General features: G+C 38.7%; 1 protein-coding gene across 5 annotated transcripts in view; it reads left to right on the forward strand.

The window, feature by feature from the left end:
* The window catches only part of RMDN2 (regulator of microtubule dynamics 2), a 46,779-nt gene that overhangs the window by 31,049 nt on the left and 1,671 nt on the right, over nucleotides 1-14,059 (forward strand). For 2 of the 5 annotated variants that reach the window (XM_080584759.1, XM_080584765.1), the window contains exons 8-11: nucleotides 2,688-2,786; nucleotides 4,484-4,537; nucleotides 4,626-4,706; nucleotides 4,837-5,063. In XM_080584759.1, coding sequence (XP_080440885.1) covers nucleotides 2,688-2,786; nucleotides 4,484-4,537; nucleotides 4,626-4,706; nucleotides 4,837-4,896 — 294 coding nt within the window. In that variant the 3' untranslated portion in view covers nucleotides 4,897-5,063. The other 3 variants (XM_080584761.1, XM_080584760.1, XM_080584763.1) reach the window with 2 other exon arrangements.

Below are 14,059 nucleotides of genomic sequence, written 5' to 3' on the forward strand. Positions count from 1 at the left end.
TGTAGTGAAGGGAAAGAGAGGAGTGTTCATCCAGGACCGTCATAGGTGAAATAAGAGCAATGGCCCACTAGAAGTGCCACTGTCCCTATGGTCTGTGCAAGGAACCTGGACCATTTACAGATGGCGATAGCTGCAATGAGTTCATCAAGCCAGTGGATTACAAGTTGGAATACTTTAAGTATGGAAGACAAGTTGGAAGCATTACAGAACCATCAGTCTATCTGTGTAATAGTTATAAAGTATAGGATTGAATCCACTGTGCATTGAAGATAAATCGCTATTGTCCATATGTGTGTTCTGTTTTTAAACATTGCTTTAGATTGGTTGGGTTTGTAATATAAAAACGGCCGAGTGTATTTTCTTTTAAAAAGTTTGAATAGTGCAAAGCAGCACCCAAGCCAGACAAAATAAGGACTAAAACCTCAGTAAATCAGTTCTGATTAAATCTTGCAAGAAAATAAAACAACTGCCAGGAAGGACTTGTGTTTTCAATAGGTAATTATAACTCTACATGGAAAAACTGCAATTTTGTTCCTTCATTATTGCAGAACAGCAGACACGTGTGTGGTAATTGTATCTGTGCACTGTATGTATACCCTCGGGGTGCTGGGTGGTCTTGCAGAGAACAGTGTAAGCCTATGGATTCCCTTTATTGTTTCCTTCTTATCATTCTCCTGTAAGCTTACTCTATGATGAGATGGACCTAGAAATAAAGAAACCCCCTTCCTCTTCGAAGAGAATAAAGAACGCTGCAGCAGAAGAAAACGATATGTTTGCACGAATCCTTTTGACATCTTTCACAGCATATGTCTTAAACTAGAGAGCTGCTAGGAAAGTGAAGTATGTGAGGGAGCTGTATGCATACCTCCAATTTGAAGTTTTAACCAGGATGCTGCAGTTTATAACAGTGTTAAAGCAGTGCAGGGCAGGGGGGAAACATCTTCTTGTTTCTGTGAACAAGAACTTGAAGATTACCAGAGAGCTTTTCAAAAATAAATAAATAAAATTCTGCACTTCATTCTCTTAGAAGGTGCTTCAAGAGTGGGAGATGAGAGAGAGAATGAAGAACGCTTTTTATTACTCTCTCTGGAAGATCATTTTTAATGGTTTTGCATGAAAAACTTACTGATGGCATTTAATGAATAAGGTGTTGAACCCTAGCAAACAACCAGCAAAACTTGGCCGGGATGCCTTCTGTCTCCAAGCAGAGTTGCTCTTATGTACCTTGGGTCATTGAAGCCAGCAAGAAAACCTGGTCCTGTGCATTTTTCTGTTGCTTGCTGGCCTGTATTTGTACTCTTTGCAGTGGTATTTTTAGGGCACTTTGCAACAAGAAATGCATAGAGATTGATGCCTGTTCAAAAGAGAAACGTTCTGGCTGATGGCTGTGGATAGCTTTGTGTTATGGTGCCAATGGATTCTGATAGTTTACCATAATTAACTGTAACCTAATACATTATTGCTGAGTTCAGCACAAGAGGGTAGGGGGAAGCAGCAACAGCCCTAAATAGAGACTGGGAAGCCAGAGAATGAGGCAGGAATAGTCCGAAGCTATCCAAAACCGTTTTGGTTTTAACAGCAGTAGAACAGACATGAGCTCAATGCTCAACTGTGTTATTTGAATCACCTCTGCCTCTGAAACAGAGATGTCTGTAGATGTGATGACTCTTATTTCACCTCTTGGCTCTCCAGAGAGAGGCTCTCTTTCTTGGCTACGTCTCCCTTCTCTGTGTTGCACAAATCATGCTGGAAGTTGCTGGTAAAACACAGAACATTCATGTTTTTACTGTTTTTTAACTCACACATACTTGGTGACAGGAGCCATCAGGGCCATGGTTCAAACAAATACTGACATGAAGAAATCAAGTTCTGGGTTTTCTTTACAGATGTAGTAGATGTGGCCAAATGAGTGTGGCTTCTCCATTTCAACAGGCTCCAGTCTCGCACTGCATTCCTTCCCAGCTCTGTCCTTCATTAGAGACATGAGGTGTGTTCTGCTGTGTTAGGTGATGGAGCCAAGTATTCTGTGGCAATAACCAGAGCAATTTCTGTTAGCTGTCAATATATGTAAGGGAAGAAGTCATGTACATTATGCGGCAATGTGACAGTACCTTAAAGTCCTTTTCATAGCAGCCTGTCTTCCTGAAAAGAGATGAAGCCTTCGGCAAATGTTACTTGTTAGGAAAAAATGAAACCTTTTTCTTTACAATGATTGTGACCAGCTTCTGCATAGTAAGTGAATTTGTTTTATGAGGGCCAAAAGCACTGACATTTTGACTGTAGCAGCAACTTTTCATAATGTTGAAAAGCAGTCAGTACATGGACTACCATGCTAAGCTGTCTGCCGTGAAAACCTTAACAGGTTTAAAGCACTATTTCTAGCCTTAGAAAAATAGCATGGTCTTATGATACCTAAACTGTACTTTAAGATTCATACATTGGAATACTCTCATATCAGTGATGTTGATGTTTTGTATATCTTGAAGTGTACATTTCTGAGTTAATGGAATTTAATATCCAAAAGGCTATGCTTTGAGTTGGCAAATCAACAGCATAAAGCATTCCTTTACAAGCTTGTTTGCAAAATAATTTGTGTAAGTAGTACAGCAGCACAGGACAGTATTCACTCCAAAACTGAGAAGCAATCATGAGGGCTTTTGATTTATGTTTTTATATTTTTATTATAGGTAGCTCAGTTGTCTTGGCTTGAAAAGAAAGTAGCTGCTGCTCTCTTTGGGACTCCACCAACTTCAACAGTAGAAGAAGCATTGCAGAATTTTCTTAAGGTAGGTGCTAGCCAAGAGTTTTCCTGTGTGACTGTTTACCAGCTGCTGTGTGTGACTGTTGTCAAGATGTCTGCTCAACAGATTATGTTCTGTAGCTATAAATCAAGGGTTCTCCTAAACACCGCAGAGCTCTATAATAAAATATTTTTTCTTCTCTATTTTAAAAAGCGTTTGGAGATGAGTGGCTAGCACTTCTCTTTCTTTAGTTTTACAGAAATCTTCAATGGCTTGCTATGTTAATAGTTACTGAATTTAATGCAAAATAGATACAGATTAGTTACATATGCCATTGAAACAAGTTAGCAATAACTACTTATTTGCCCACTTTTGCAACAGTGTTAACATAGGCAAGGAAAACTTTGGCATTGTGACACTTAGGCTTTTCTGATCTGGGGCTCTTCTTTGAATTTCAGTAGAAGCCGTTGTTTGTGGGGTTGAAATGATACAGAGGAAAGACCTTTACAGTGAAGTAGAAAAGAATGTTACATAAGTCCTTGTTCTATCTGTGTGCACAGTTGTGAGAAAACACTACGTGCCTAAAACGAAGCTGTCTTTCAGTGTCTTTCGTGTGAGCCATTTCAAATTCTGGGCCTGCTACATACAAGTTTTTCACTTGACTGAACTGAAAGCATAAACTTCCATCATTAAAATTAACTTCAGACAGTTTCTCCAAGGACAAACATGTTTTTCCCCACTATGAAAACTGTTTATTTTCTATGTTCTTTCTGTGTCTATTTAAAGATAGCACGATTTTCTGAATTTTGGAGAATACAATACATTGCCATCTTCCCAGTGTAGAGATCTTATCTGTAAGATCAAAATCCAAAGATGGTAGAAATAATTTGAAATATATACTTTAGCTTCAGGGTGTTTCATGGGGGGCTGCAGAGTGGCTGTGGTTTTAAGTCAACTTCTGCAACAGAAATTGAATTACCTTCCAAAAGACAATTGTGTGGTATTACACACTTTGAGTGAAAGCAGCATTTTTTTTGGTTCAAGAATTGCAGCTACAGTAAGTTTCACTGATGTAGTTTTTCTCTCCCCAAAACTATTTGCTGATTTAAAGCTGCTTCTTGGTTAGTAGATAATTGGTAATATTGGTACTCATCGATCAAGGTTTTACATCCTTGATGTGTTTTAAAAGGAAGATGATCTTGAACTTTTCAAACTACCTGAATTTTTCAGAAGATGTTAATGTAAAAAGAAGGGTGAACCCAGAGCTAGAAGATACAGAGTCTGTGCAGAAAAACAATTAAAACGTTGATGAATACAGTTCAGTATCAGTTATTCAACATGTGGATGGTTGGTTGCACGTTAATTTCTTTGATGAGGGAATAATTACTAATAATCTAGTGACAGCAGTGTCTTTTAGCCCATTGTGTAAATGAATGAATCCAATAATGTTCTACAGAATGTTCCAGTATCTTTACTAAGCATTTAGAGAAAGAGTACCAAGGAATACAGAATGTTCTTGTGTACAATATCAACAACTTGTGTGCCTGGTTTAGTGTTTGTTTTTTTTTAATTTTCTTGGGATTTTTTTTTGTTGGAAGTGCTAAACATTGTGGTGCACAGTAGGGGTGATTCACTCTGATGTTTGAGGAAGTTTAGTGCATGACAGAAAATGTTACATGGACCATGTAAATCTCCTCATGCAATTTTTATGTCTGTTTTGTTTCCTGTTTTTTCTTCTTCAGGCAGAAGAAATGCATCCAGGATATTCCAAATACAATTATGTGTATTTGGCAAAGGTAACCAAGTTCTGTTAGAACTAATAGCTTGTAGACTCTGGTATTCTTACAGTGGTCTGATTGGAAACAAAATGTTTTTTCTTCTCAGTGCTATAAAGATCTTGGCCAGAAAAACAATGCACTGAAGTACTGTGATTCTGCACTGTCAGTTCTCTCTGTTACTAATGAGGTGGGTATTGAGAGTGATAAGTTGTTCTCTTGTGACCACTGTCCTGCTTTGGTTCAAATTATTATACTGTCAGTAATAATGTTTCACTTTTTCCTCTGAACACAGAACCTTTCTTTTTCCTTCTCTCTAGGTTGGATTATTGCAGTTGTTCGTATCTACAGCTGTAAAGAAAAAAATAATCTTTGTTTGAGGGAGAGACTGTGTCAGGGACTAGTCTGTGTCAGAGGCTGTCAGAAATTGAATTGCAGTCTTTGTAATTCAACCCATAGCCGTTGAGCATGTTACTGTTCTGAAATTTTGCCTCAGACCTACTTTTTCTCAGTTGAAATTACTTGGGATTTTTGTCCCACAATATCTACTTCTATTCCCGAAAGCCTCTGTTTTGTGATCTGTGTCGAGGCCTGTGGGGCACTGTGTGTTGTTAGCTGCAGCAGAAGTGGATGAATTGTTCAAACTTGGCTTTGTCTTCAACCACAATGTGATTAAAGTGGCACAGTTCTTTCAGTTATATCTGCTGCAACATAATTTATTCTGAGATTATTAGATTCCCTTTCAGACCCTTTAGAGTATTTTAGTATATGGGAGCAAAATTTCTAGAGAGATTTGTGAGATTTTAAGTGATTGAATTTCTCGAATGTAAACCAAGTCATGGCAAGAAGGTTCACTCTTGCTGTCTCATCTCATGTAGAAGCAAGTTCCATAATTATCGACCTATGACTGAAAAAGTGTTACCATCCTAGAGCGTGACAAGTTCAAACCTGAGCTTTGTCAGCCTAAGGGACCCCCTTTGAGCACAGCAGATGTGGTAGGGAGAGAGAGAGAGGTGATTCCAGAGATGAATTGGCCCTATCCCATTTAGTCCTTTGAAGTGAAGGAAAAAGACCATTAAATAGCTCTGTGTTTTGATTGACAATAAGCGCTGCGTGTGGAGCACTAACATGTTTATGTCAAATGTTCCCACTCAGAAGAAAGACCACTGCATGCCTCACCAGCAGCTGCTCCTGGGTGGCATTTATTTTTGGTCCAAATGAGAGTATGTACCAATCATAAATTAAGTAATCATTGCTTAGGTTCATTGTTTCTTTAAATATATACTGATGTAGATATGATATAATAATATCTTAACTCTTTATTCTTTACCTATTGTTGAAATGTACCGTCGGCTTGCCTATTTTTACACAATGTTTTAACAGAATTATCAGTTATTTTCTACTTTTGCTGCGTAAAACGTAGGAGAAGTGGTTTGAGAGAGCGCATGCAACTGCAATTGCTTGAACTCAGCCTGTTTTGTATATATCTGCTTTGACTGTGTTCGTGCATTTTAATTTTTTTTTCTGTATTTAACCTACTACACTCCAGGTCTTACTGCAATGGACTCTGTAGCTATCCAGTGCAATTTCAAACAAACATATGTATCGCAGAAACTTCTGGTAGGCAGAAGGTTGTGTGTGTTTAGTCATTCAGCATGTTCATCAGACTCCTTGGAAAAGTACAGAGATAGCATAGAGATTCATCTCTGGTAACAGCAGTTGGACAAAATTTTGGTGTCTAGTGACACGTAGCTGCTAAGGCTCCCCATACACTCAGTGGAGGAAAGAGAGAGGCTTCCAGGTACCTCATCCCGACTCTCTCTGTCCCCTAACGGCTGACAGAGACCAGGTGTGAAGACATGTAAGATGCGTACCTGAGACACCTGATTTCCAGACTTCGTAGTTAATGGGAGGTGAATCCTACCTCTAAAAGCCAATGCCATCAGTCTAAACACGAGCTCGGTTCAGTCCTCAGAGTTCAGTGTGTCGTGGGCCACCCTGTGGACAGGGGTTAGTCCCTGCAAAAAGGATCACCCCATCACGTTTCTGAAGTGGCAGCAGGCCAGAGGTGAGAGCAGGAATTTGGGTGCAATTTGAGGTGCGTGTGTATTCTGGTGAGCAGAATGGTGATGAAATAAGAATTATATTGGTTTGTGAACTGAAGAAGAAGCAGCAAGCAGCACCCAAAATCTTTTGTCCACCTGAAGAAGACAGGAAGACAATGTTCTCTTCTGTTTTGACTAATTCTATAGATATCACAGATTTGTCTGCTTTGGCTCATTTGCTTGTTCTGTTTTGAGTTAAGTTTAGAAAAAAGGGTCTAAGAAAACTCAGTATTGGAGCAACCATGTGTAATTTTTTTTTTTTTTTTAAAGCAGCACAAGGTAACACCAAGCTCACACATGGGAATTACTATAAAATGGAGATCTGGAACACAAACTCTGCGAATGCTAACTGTTACCGTGAATCCCACTTGAATTAGAATATTGTCTCATTTGTTTAGAGAAAAACTGTTAATTCTGGGGGAAACACTGGAACTGAAATGATTCAGAGCTTGGAGCTGTATGTAGGAATAACATTTAGTCAGGCTAGTTTAAGGGAGGGAAGAGACTAATGACTGGAGACTGAATTGCCTACAGCCCTGTAAAAGACAGGGTTTGTGGTCTGAAATAGAAAACAGAGTTCAGCAGCAGTTTGACAATTTCTTTCAGTTTGCCACAGCACAGGATCTCAAGGTTGTCAGCAGCATAGGATGTTGTCACAGTCATGTGAAACCCATCATTCCTAAGTATAATCATAGTTTCTCATGTGAGTTTTAAAACATCTCTTTCTTCAGGCAGGGGAATTCCTTTATTGTTTCTAAATGTTGACTTTTTCTGAGAAACATATATGTATAAAGGCATAAAATCAGTTGTAGACTGAGAGACATACTTGCTGGAATGGTGCCACATTGAGGAAATATGTAGTATTTCATGATACAAATCACCCTGCAGCATAGCTATGAAAAATAATAGTAGATAATGGTTTATTTTTTTCTTTTTTTTTCTTTTTTGCTTCTGAGCATCCACAGTTTCCGTTGACTTCGGTGGGAACTAGAGGTACTCGGCATCAGTAAAATAGCCCATAGCTCATTTTAAACCTCAGGTCAAATTCTCAGCTGGTCTAACTCAGGGTACTTCTTTGACACTTTGTCTAGGATTCATTTCATGTAACATTTCAAGCTAAGTGAGATGGCTTTGGTCTTGAATGTTGTATCACATCCAAATAGCCTTTCTGTGTGTATTTTCTACCACTTACAGAATATCTTTTCCATTCAAGTGGCTTCCAAACAGAATTAATTCTTAAAAAAAAAAAAAAAAAAAAAGTAAAAGAAAAAAAACAACCAAACAAAAAACTTGAGAAAGGATACCAAAGAAGTAATCAAGGTAGAGACAGCTTCTGATTGAATGGCTGACTCCTGTAAATCCTAATATTAGTGTGATTTTTTTCTTAGTTTGGCACATTTTCAGCCAACCATTCTATGATTTTTTTTTCTTTTGAAAGGGAATACGAGAGATTTGGTAGAAATTAGATCTGTGAAACAAAACTCCTGTTCCAGTACTACATTAGAGACCTTTCTCCATCCTCTCTACTCTAAACAGAAACCTCTGATGAATCATACGGTTCTTCCTTGGCCATAAATACCGTCACACTGTAGAGTGGTATTACATAGCTGGAGGTGCATGGGACATGAAATTGTCCTGTTTTTCTCTGGTTGCTGTCCAGGTGGATAACCCCTGGGTCCTGGGAAACATTTACCCCTTCAAAAATAGACATCCTAATGCTTAGCACTGCTGTGAGTTATTGCAAAGTGTCTAACAGCTGCTCTGTTTATCTCATCGAACTCGCACTACTCTGACTGAGACTCATTATTTTGTTATGTGCTCAGAGCCTCGTTGAGTGTGGCTACATAAAGGGCTGTCAAAACCAGATGTGGTGGACTACTGTGATGGGAAAATATCTTTTTTTGAATTTGGAGAAAAAATAAAATTTAAATTTGAAAACATCAATGTTCTTATATTCAGAAAGAAAATCAGTGTGTGGGTGTCTATGCTTGATTAAACACACAGTGCTTTTCACGTAAATGGAATAAGGTGATTTGACAGAGCTAGGTAGATGACACCAATTTCTTGTTTATAAAAGATTGCTTGGCATTTTCAGGGGAGGAACTTGTAGAAAATGTACATATAAATTTAGAATTATGAAGTATAAATGTGAAGAAATTACAATGTTTTCTTGTGTCTGGAGGTGAGCTTGGGGGTTGGGAAAGAACTCTGCTTTTAGGGCCAGTGAGCTCACCACAGAGGTATTAGCAGCCTAACAGAGAAAAAGATATAGTGGATTAATTCATTAAAAGCCCAAAGTTCAGGTCTCTCCAACATTTTTTGAAAACAAATCTAAAAAGCAGTAGTTCCATTACAATAAATTTCTTCTTCCTGATTTTCTGTTTTCAGCTCTTCTAAGACTACAAAATAAATGTTTGCACTGAGAGCTAAAAAATATTAATTTAAAAATCACTCCCTCCTTCCGAACAAAAATAAAGGCAATTCAGAGTTAAAAGTAACAAGGAAGAGAGATTTAGGTATTACAGAACTTTATCATTCTGACATTCACTTCTTACAGCTGGAGCATGGCAGGAAGTGTAAGGGTTGGTAAGGAATCTGCCTCCAGCCACAGTGACATTTGAAAAGCTGGGGAAACAGTGCGGAGAAGGAAGTAAATGTAATAATGGTAAGGAACGGTGGCTGAATGTTTAAATAAGAATGCAGCCGCTGAGAAGAAATAATGCAAGTAAGATTTTCTTACTTTTTTTTTTCTTCTTACATTATCATAATTAACTTCCCAGGTTATTAATTTACATTTTGAATTTTGTTTGTAAGGAAAAGAATGGGAGTTTAAAAGGAATTGAAGTGAGGGCGGATTATAAACTTTCAGCTTCTATCAGTTGTTCCCATCACAACAGACCTTTTGAATATCTTGAATTTTCCAGAACAAATTCACCAAGAAATGCCTCTTCTAGCCACCACTGACTGGTTCTGTGTAGCAGACCTTGCTGTGATATTTCCAATAGATCTCATTTGAAGCTGCTGCAGTTCTTTTGAGTGAGATTTTAAGGAGGAAAAATTTAATTTGGTTTTAAAAGAAGGGTAAAAATTATGAACTTTCTCTTCATCTTCCTGATTTTCCCGTTAGAAGATATATCAAACTACACATGTTGCTCAGTGCAAAATGTTATTGTCTTCAGAGGATATTAATTCCTTTAGATTTTACGTACATTGTTATCCAAAAGCAGAAGTCCATAATGCTTCATTTACACAATAATGGAAGTATTCATATTTGTGTTCATGTTGAATTTTGGATTATTGTTTTCCTGCTAATACTGTTTGTGAAGTTAAACAAGAACTTTCTAACAGCTACCATCAACCCCAAATTAAAGGTTCTTGTGAATATACTGTTTGTCAAAAATTATGCTAACTGCTTAAAAAAAAAAAAAGACTATTAAAAACTATTCCTTAAATTGTGGTTCAGTTTACACAGAATATGAGTGCTTCGAGCTCAGGGAATAGTCCTTTTAAAAACTCATTGCAAAGAGATCACATTTCAGACTGTAAAATGCTGCTAAAAATGAGACATTTGTAAAAGATCAGCCTAAAGAAGTTGAGACCTCCTTTACTGTAAATTATTTTATCAGTCTATCTTTCTCTTAGTGATCAGACTGATTTGCAATCCGCATCTTTTTGAAGTTCTTGCTAAAAGGTTTGTTTGCGTTGTCTGCTTATACTTTATCCCCCCTCCAAAAACAATCTCCCAAAATGCTGAAGATATTTTTTTTGTGGTGCAGTATTTTCGTACATAGGAAGAAAGCCTGCATTGATAAATACCGAGGGTATTATAATTTGTGGTTAAATTGACTAGTTTATCACACAGTATTGGAGGCAAAATCCTGACAGAGGCAGCACAGTTTTAGCACAGCTGTTAGTGCAGCAGCAGTGCTCGGCAGTCAGCTCCTCAGAGCACGGAGCGTGTCTCGTGCTGGCGGTGCAGGAGGAGTACTTGCAGAGGAGGATTCTCGGGGGCATTGCGGGATGAAGAGGTGTGCAGTTACTTTCCTGGTTTTGAAGAGTGGCTGAGGGACGTCAGGCTTCCAGGAGTTTAAAATATGTTGTCTCGGAGCCAATAGACAGGGTGGAGGGAGAGCCTCAACAGGCATCCCTCTGAAAGGGCTGTAACTGGGCCTGAGTGTGTCCCAGCCATTTCAGCGATGACTGCTCGGGAGGAAGGGCTGTAGGTCCCACGGTGGTGGGGTGGCAGCTGGAGAGAAAGGGGGAACGTCTTGAACACCAAAAGCTCCATACAATAATTAAAGGAAACCAGAGTATGGGTGCAACCTGGTCTGGTAAATTAAAAAAGAATCTGCTGGTGGATAAAATTTTTACGCAGTTAACAATTATTCTGAATTGAAATTTGCCATTTTGTAATTTTTCAACAGCAGTCCTAGAACTAGCTGAACTATTCAGGCCCAGTCATCTGGGTGTGAAAGGGTGTTTTCCTGTCTGCTCGAAGTATAATCAGAACATGTTGAATTATTGTCAACTACATATTTTAAAGCTGTGCTTACCTTGATCCTAGGAGCCTTGAGAAGTTACAGTTCATTCCCAGAGGAAGATACTAAAAATATGAAAGAACATAAAGCACCCTGACTTGTGATGACTGCCGTACATACAGAAAGTTGCAAGTGAATGATTGCATTGGTTTATTGAAATATCTAAGGGAAAAAACAGCATTATGCCTTGGTGTGCAAACAAACACCTACTACAGTCACACACCATATGTGAGAATCTTATCATGACATTGGGTATGGATAGCATATAGCTTTATACGAGTTATATAGTCCACAAGAGCTATTGCTCTCTAATTAACAATCCTTGTGCATGTTTGGGAGCCTTTTTTGTTAGAGCCCAGGGTTTTTCCTGGAGCTGTGAAAGAATGATACAGCTGTACCCGAAAGCAGGGGTGGCTCTCAGCACCTCCTTTCTTTTACCACATATCAGAGCACAGCTTTGGACCACCCTCGCAGCCCTCACATTTAACATACCATGCAGCCACACTGACTTCAGTGAAACCCTACGAGGATGCATGTCAGCTCGGGATTTGGCTCTGGTTGCGCAGTTATGTTGTAGTTGGCTGGAGTTACCATTTTGTCGGTGGTCATGGGGGTCTATCTGTTCTCCATTGACAGTTGGGACTTTGTCGACAAGTGCACACATGTGTAGTGCCTGGGTTGAGTGTGCTTAGTGCATAAGGAAATAATTAGCTGAGATGGAAGGTAAAATCGTTATCTTGCTGTCTCAGTTCTAATTGCTTTTTAAGTTTTATATGCACATTTATGTCTGTGTATGCTTATTGATATATTTTTTAATTTTTAGCAGAAATTAACTGTAAAAATGTGGGCTATATCCAGTTAAGCCAACATTCCCTTCTTCCCGCCAGCTATCTCTTCTGTCTTGCTCTTGTTTTCAACTCCCTCTCTTCCCTTGTTCAGCCCCTGGCCTCCCAGGTCTTTTTTTCTTGTGCATATCCCCTGTGAATGATGAAACTGAAAAGAATGGCAACTGAAGAGGAAAGGGGGAAAATGCAGTCACTGACCCCGTAACTCCAAATACCCTTCATGTAGCAGTTAGCAAAACATTTGAACTCATGTTCAACTCTGAAAATGATATGAGAAGTGTTTAATAAATGTAAGCCTTGACAGTAAAAAGTCAAGGTTGAAAATGGCTGGGTATTCAGTGAACGCTGAACTAAGCCTCAGGGGGAACAAATGGGACTAACGCAAAATACATTGCATTCCTCATGCCTTGCACCTCTTTCTTTTCCTGCTGCACTCTAGAGGGAGATCAAAGCTTGTCTTTGGAAAAAAATAAAAATAAAAACAAACAAAAATTGTTCATTTTTAGAAAGCCACAGACCCGGAAATCAACGAGAAAAAACAGTGTCCGAATATAGGACTTAAGGCTTTGTTCCAATTAACAGTAAAGGCTTGGACATTAATGAAGTTTTCATCCTTAAGACTGGAGACAGGCTCAATGAACAGCGTTCTGGGCTTCTCTCTCCTTCTGGTGTGACATAACCCTTGGTCTGCAAGGACCCTCTCCAAGTGTGACAATATTGTTCCCTTCACTGACCATTCTCAGCTTTGCTTTTAACGCCATTACTGATTTTTAAAATGCTTTTGCCATCTGGATTATTATTATTGACTGGAAGCCATTGGCTCGATTAACACAGTCCATTAAATAGTTTGTAACGATTATACTTCTTGTTCCTGATACAGTCTTGTTTAGAACTGGCAACCCAGAGTAGAGAGTTTTGCACGTTTGCAGTTTCTTCTCCAATTAGTTCTTAGAACAGTCACGGTTTTGCTTCATTCTTTGTCCTAAGCTCAGAGGAAGATTCAGGAAGGATTGCTCAATGGTTTTGGGACCTTGCAACTCAATAGAGTTCCTTGTTTCTCTCCTTAGAAGCCAAGGACTATATTGGGCAACTATACGTGATTGCTTGGAGCTGTATTTTAAAAAGCTATATCATGAAAAATGAGTAAAGAAATCTGTCAACCCATGAAATGCTGGACACTGTTCAGATATGAGAAAACCTGCGTCATCATTATTTTTGGCTTAGGAAAGTGTAAAAAAGGGTAGGACCAGATACAATTAAACCGTTTTCTTAATAACATGGGACAGTATCTGGCATTTTACTTTTTTGTTTAATGGAGTTTGGCATAATTTTCACGAGTTGACTATGGTGAGTACAGAAGAGAGTGTATTTTCCTTAAATTAATGAACGTATTGGTACAGATCTTGAGTTTCCCAGCTTTTATTGAAAGCCATGGGCTGGTGCTCCAGGCAGCCTGTAGTGATGTGGAATTTAAGGGGTGCTGAATTCAGCATGATGTTTCCTTCTGTTAGAGTATTTTGGCAAGAGCTTACTGGCTTTGCAGTGTGTGCCTTCTAAGGCCTCTGATAAATGATTAGGCAGATAGTTTAGCCTATTGTTGCCAGTGGGAGCAAGGCAATGACTCCAAGAGAAGCATCCAGCTAATGTATTAATGCCTTAATCCAGACCAATAATATAATGTATTTTGACGTGTCTGGCATATGGTTTTTATCATCTCAATATTCTTCTCTGTTCCTCCATGACATTATGGACAACTAACCAAAATAAAGAGAAGCAGGGATTTCTTCACCCGTAAAATGTATTTTAAAATGTCCAGTATTTTGTTCCAGCTCTTTGGTTGATTGGATAATGAAGTGATCCTGAAATTCAGTGATTACTTCGCTGTCTGTCAGAAGTATTTTCTTTCAGAATTGCCTGTGGCGTTATCTGGGGAAGGAATACTGGTCTCTGTCATTAGAAATACTTGCACAAAATTTGTGATGTGCGTGTGCTTTTGGCTTTGCACTTCTGAATGCACATGGGTGCATATATTGGGTGGTTGCACCCTTACCAGTC

Source organism: Anser brachyrhynchus (assembly GCF_964034855.1).
Source record: "Anser brachyrhynchus genome assembly, chromosome: 3".
NCBI classification, from domain to species: Eukaryota; Metazoa; Chordata; class Aves; order Anseriformes; family Anatidae; genus Anser; species Anser brachyrhynchus.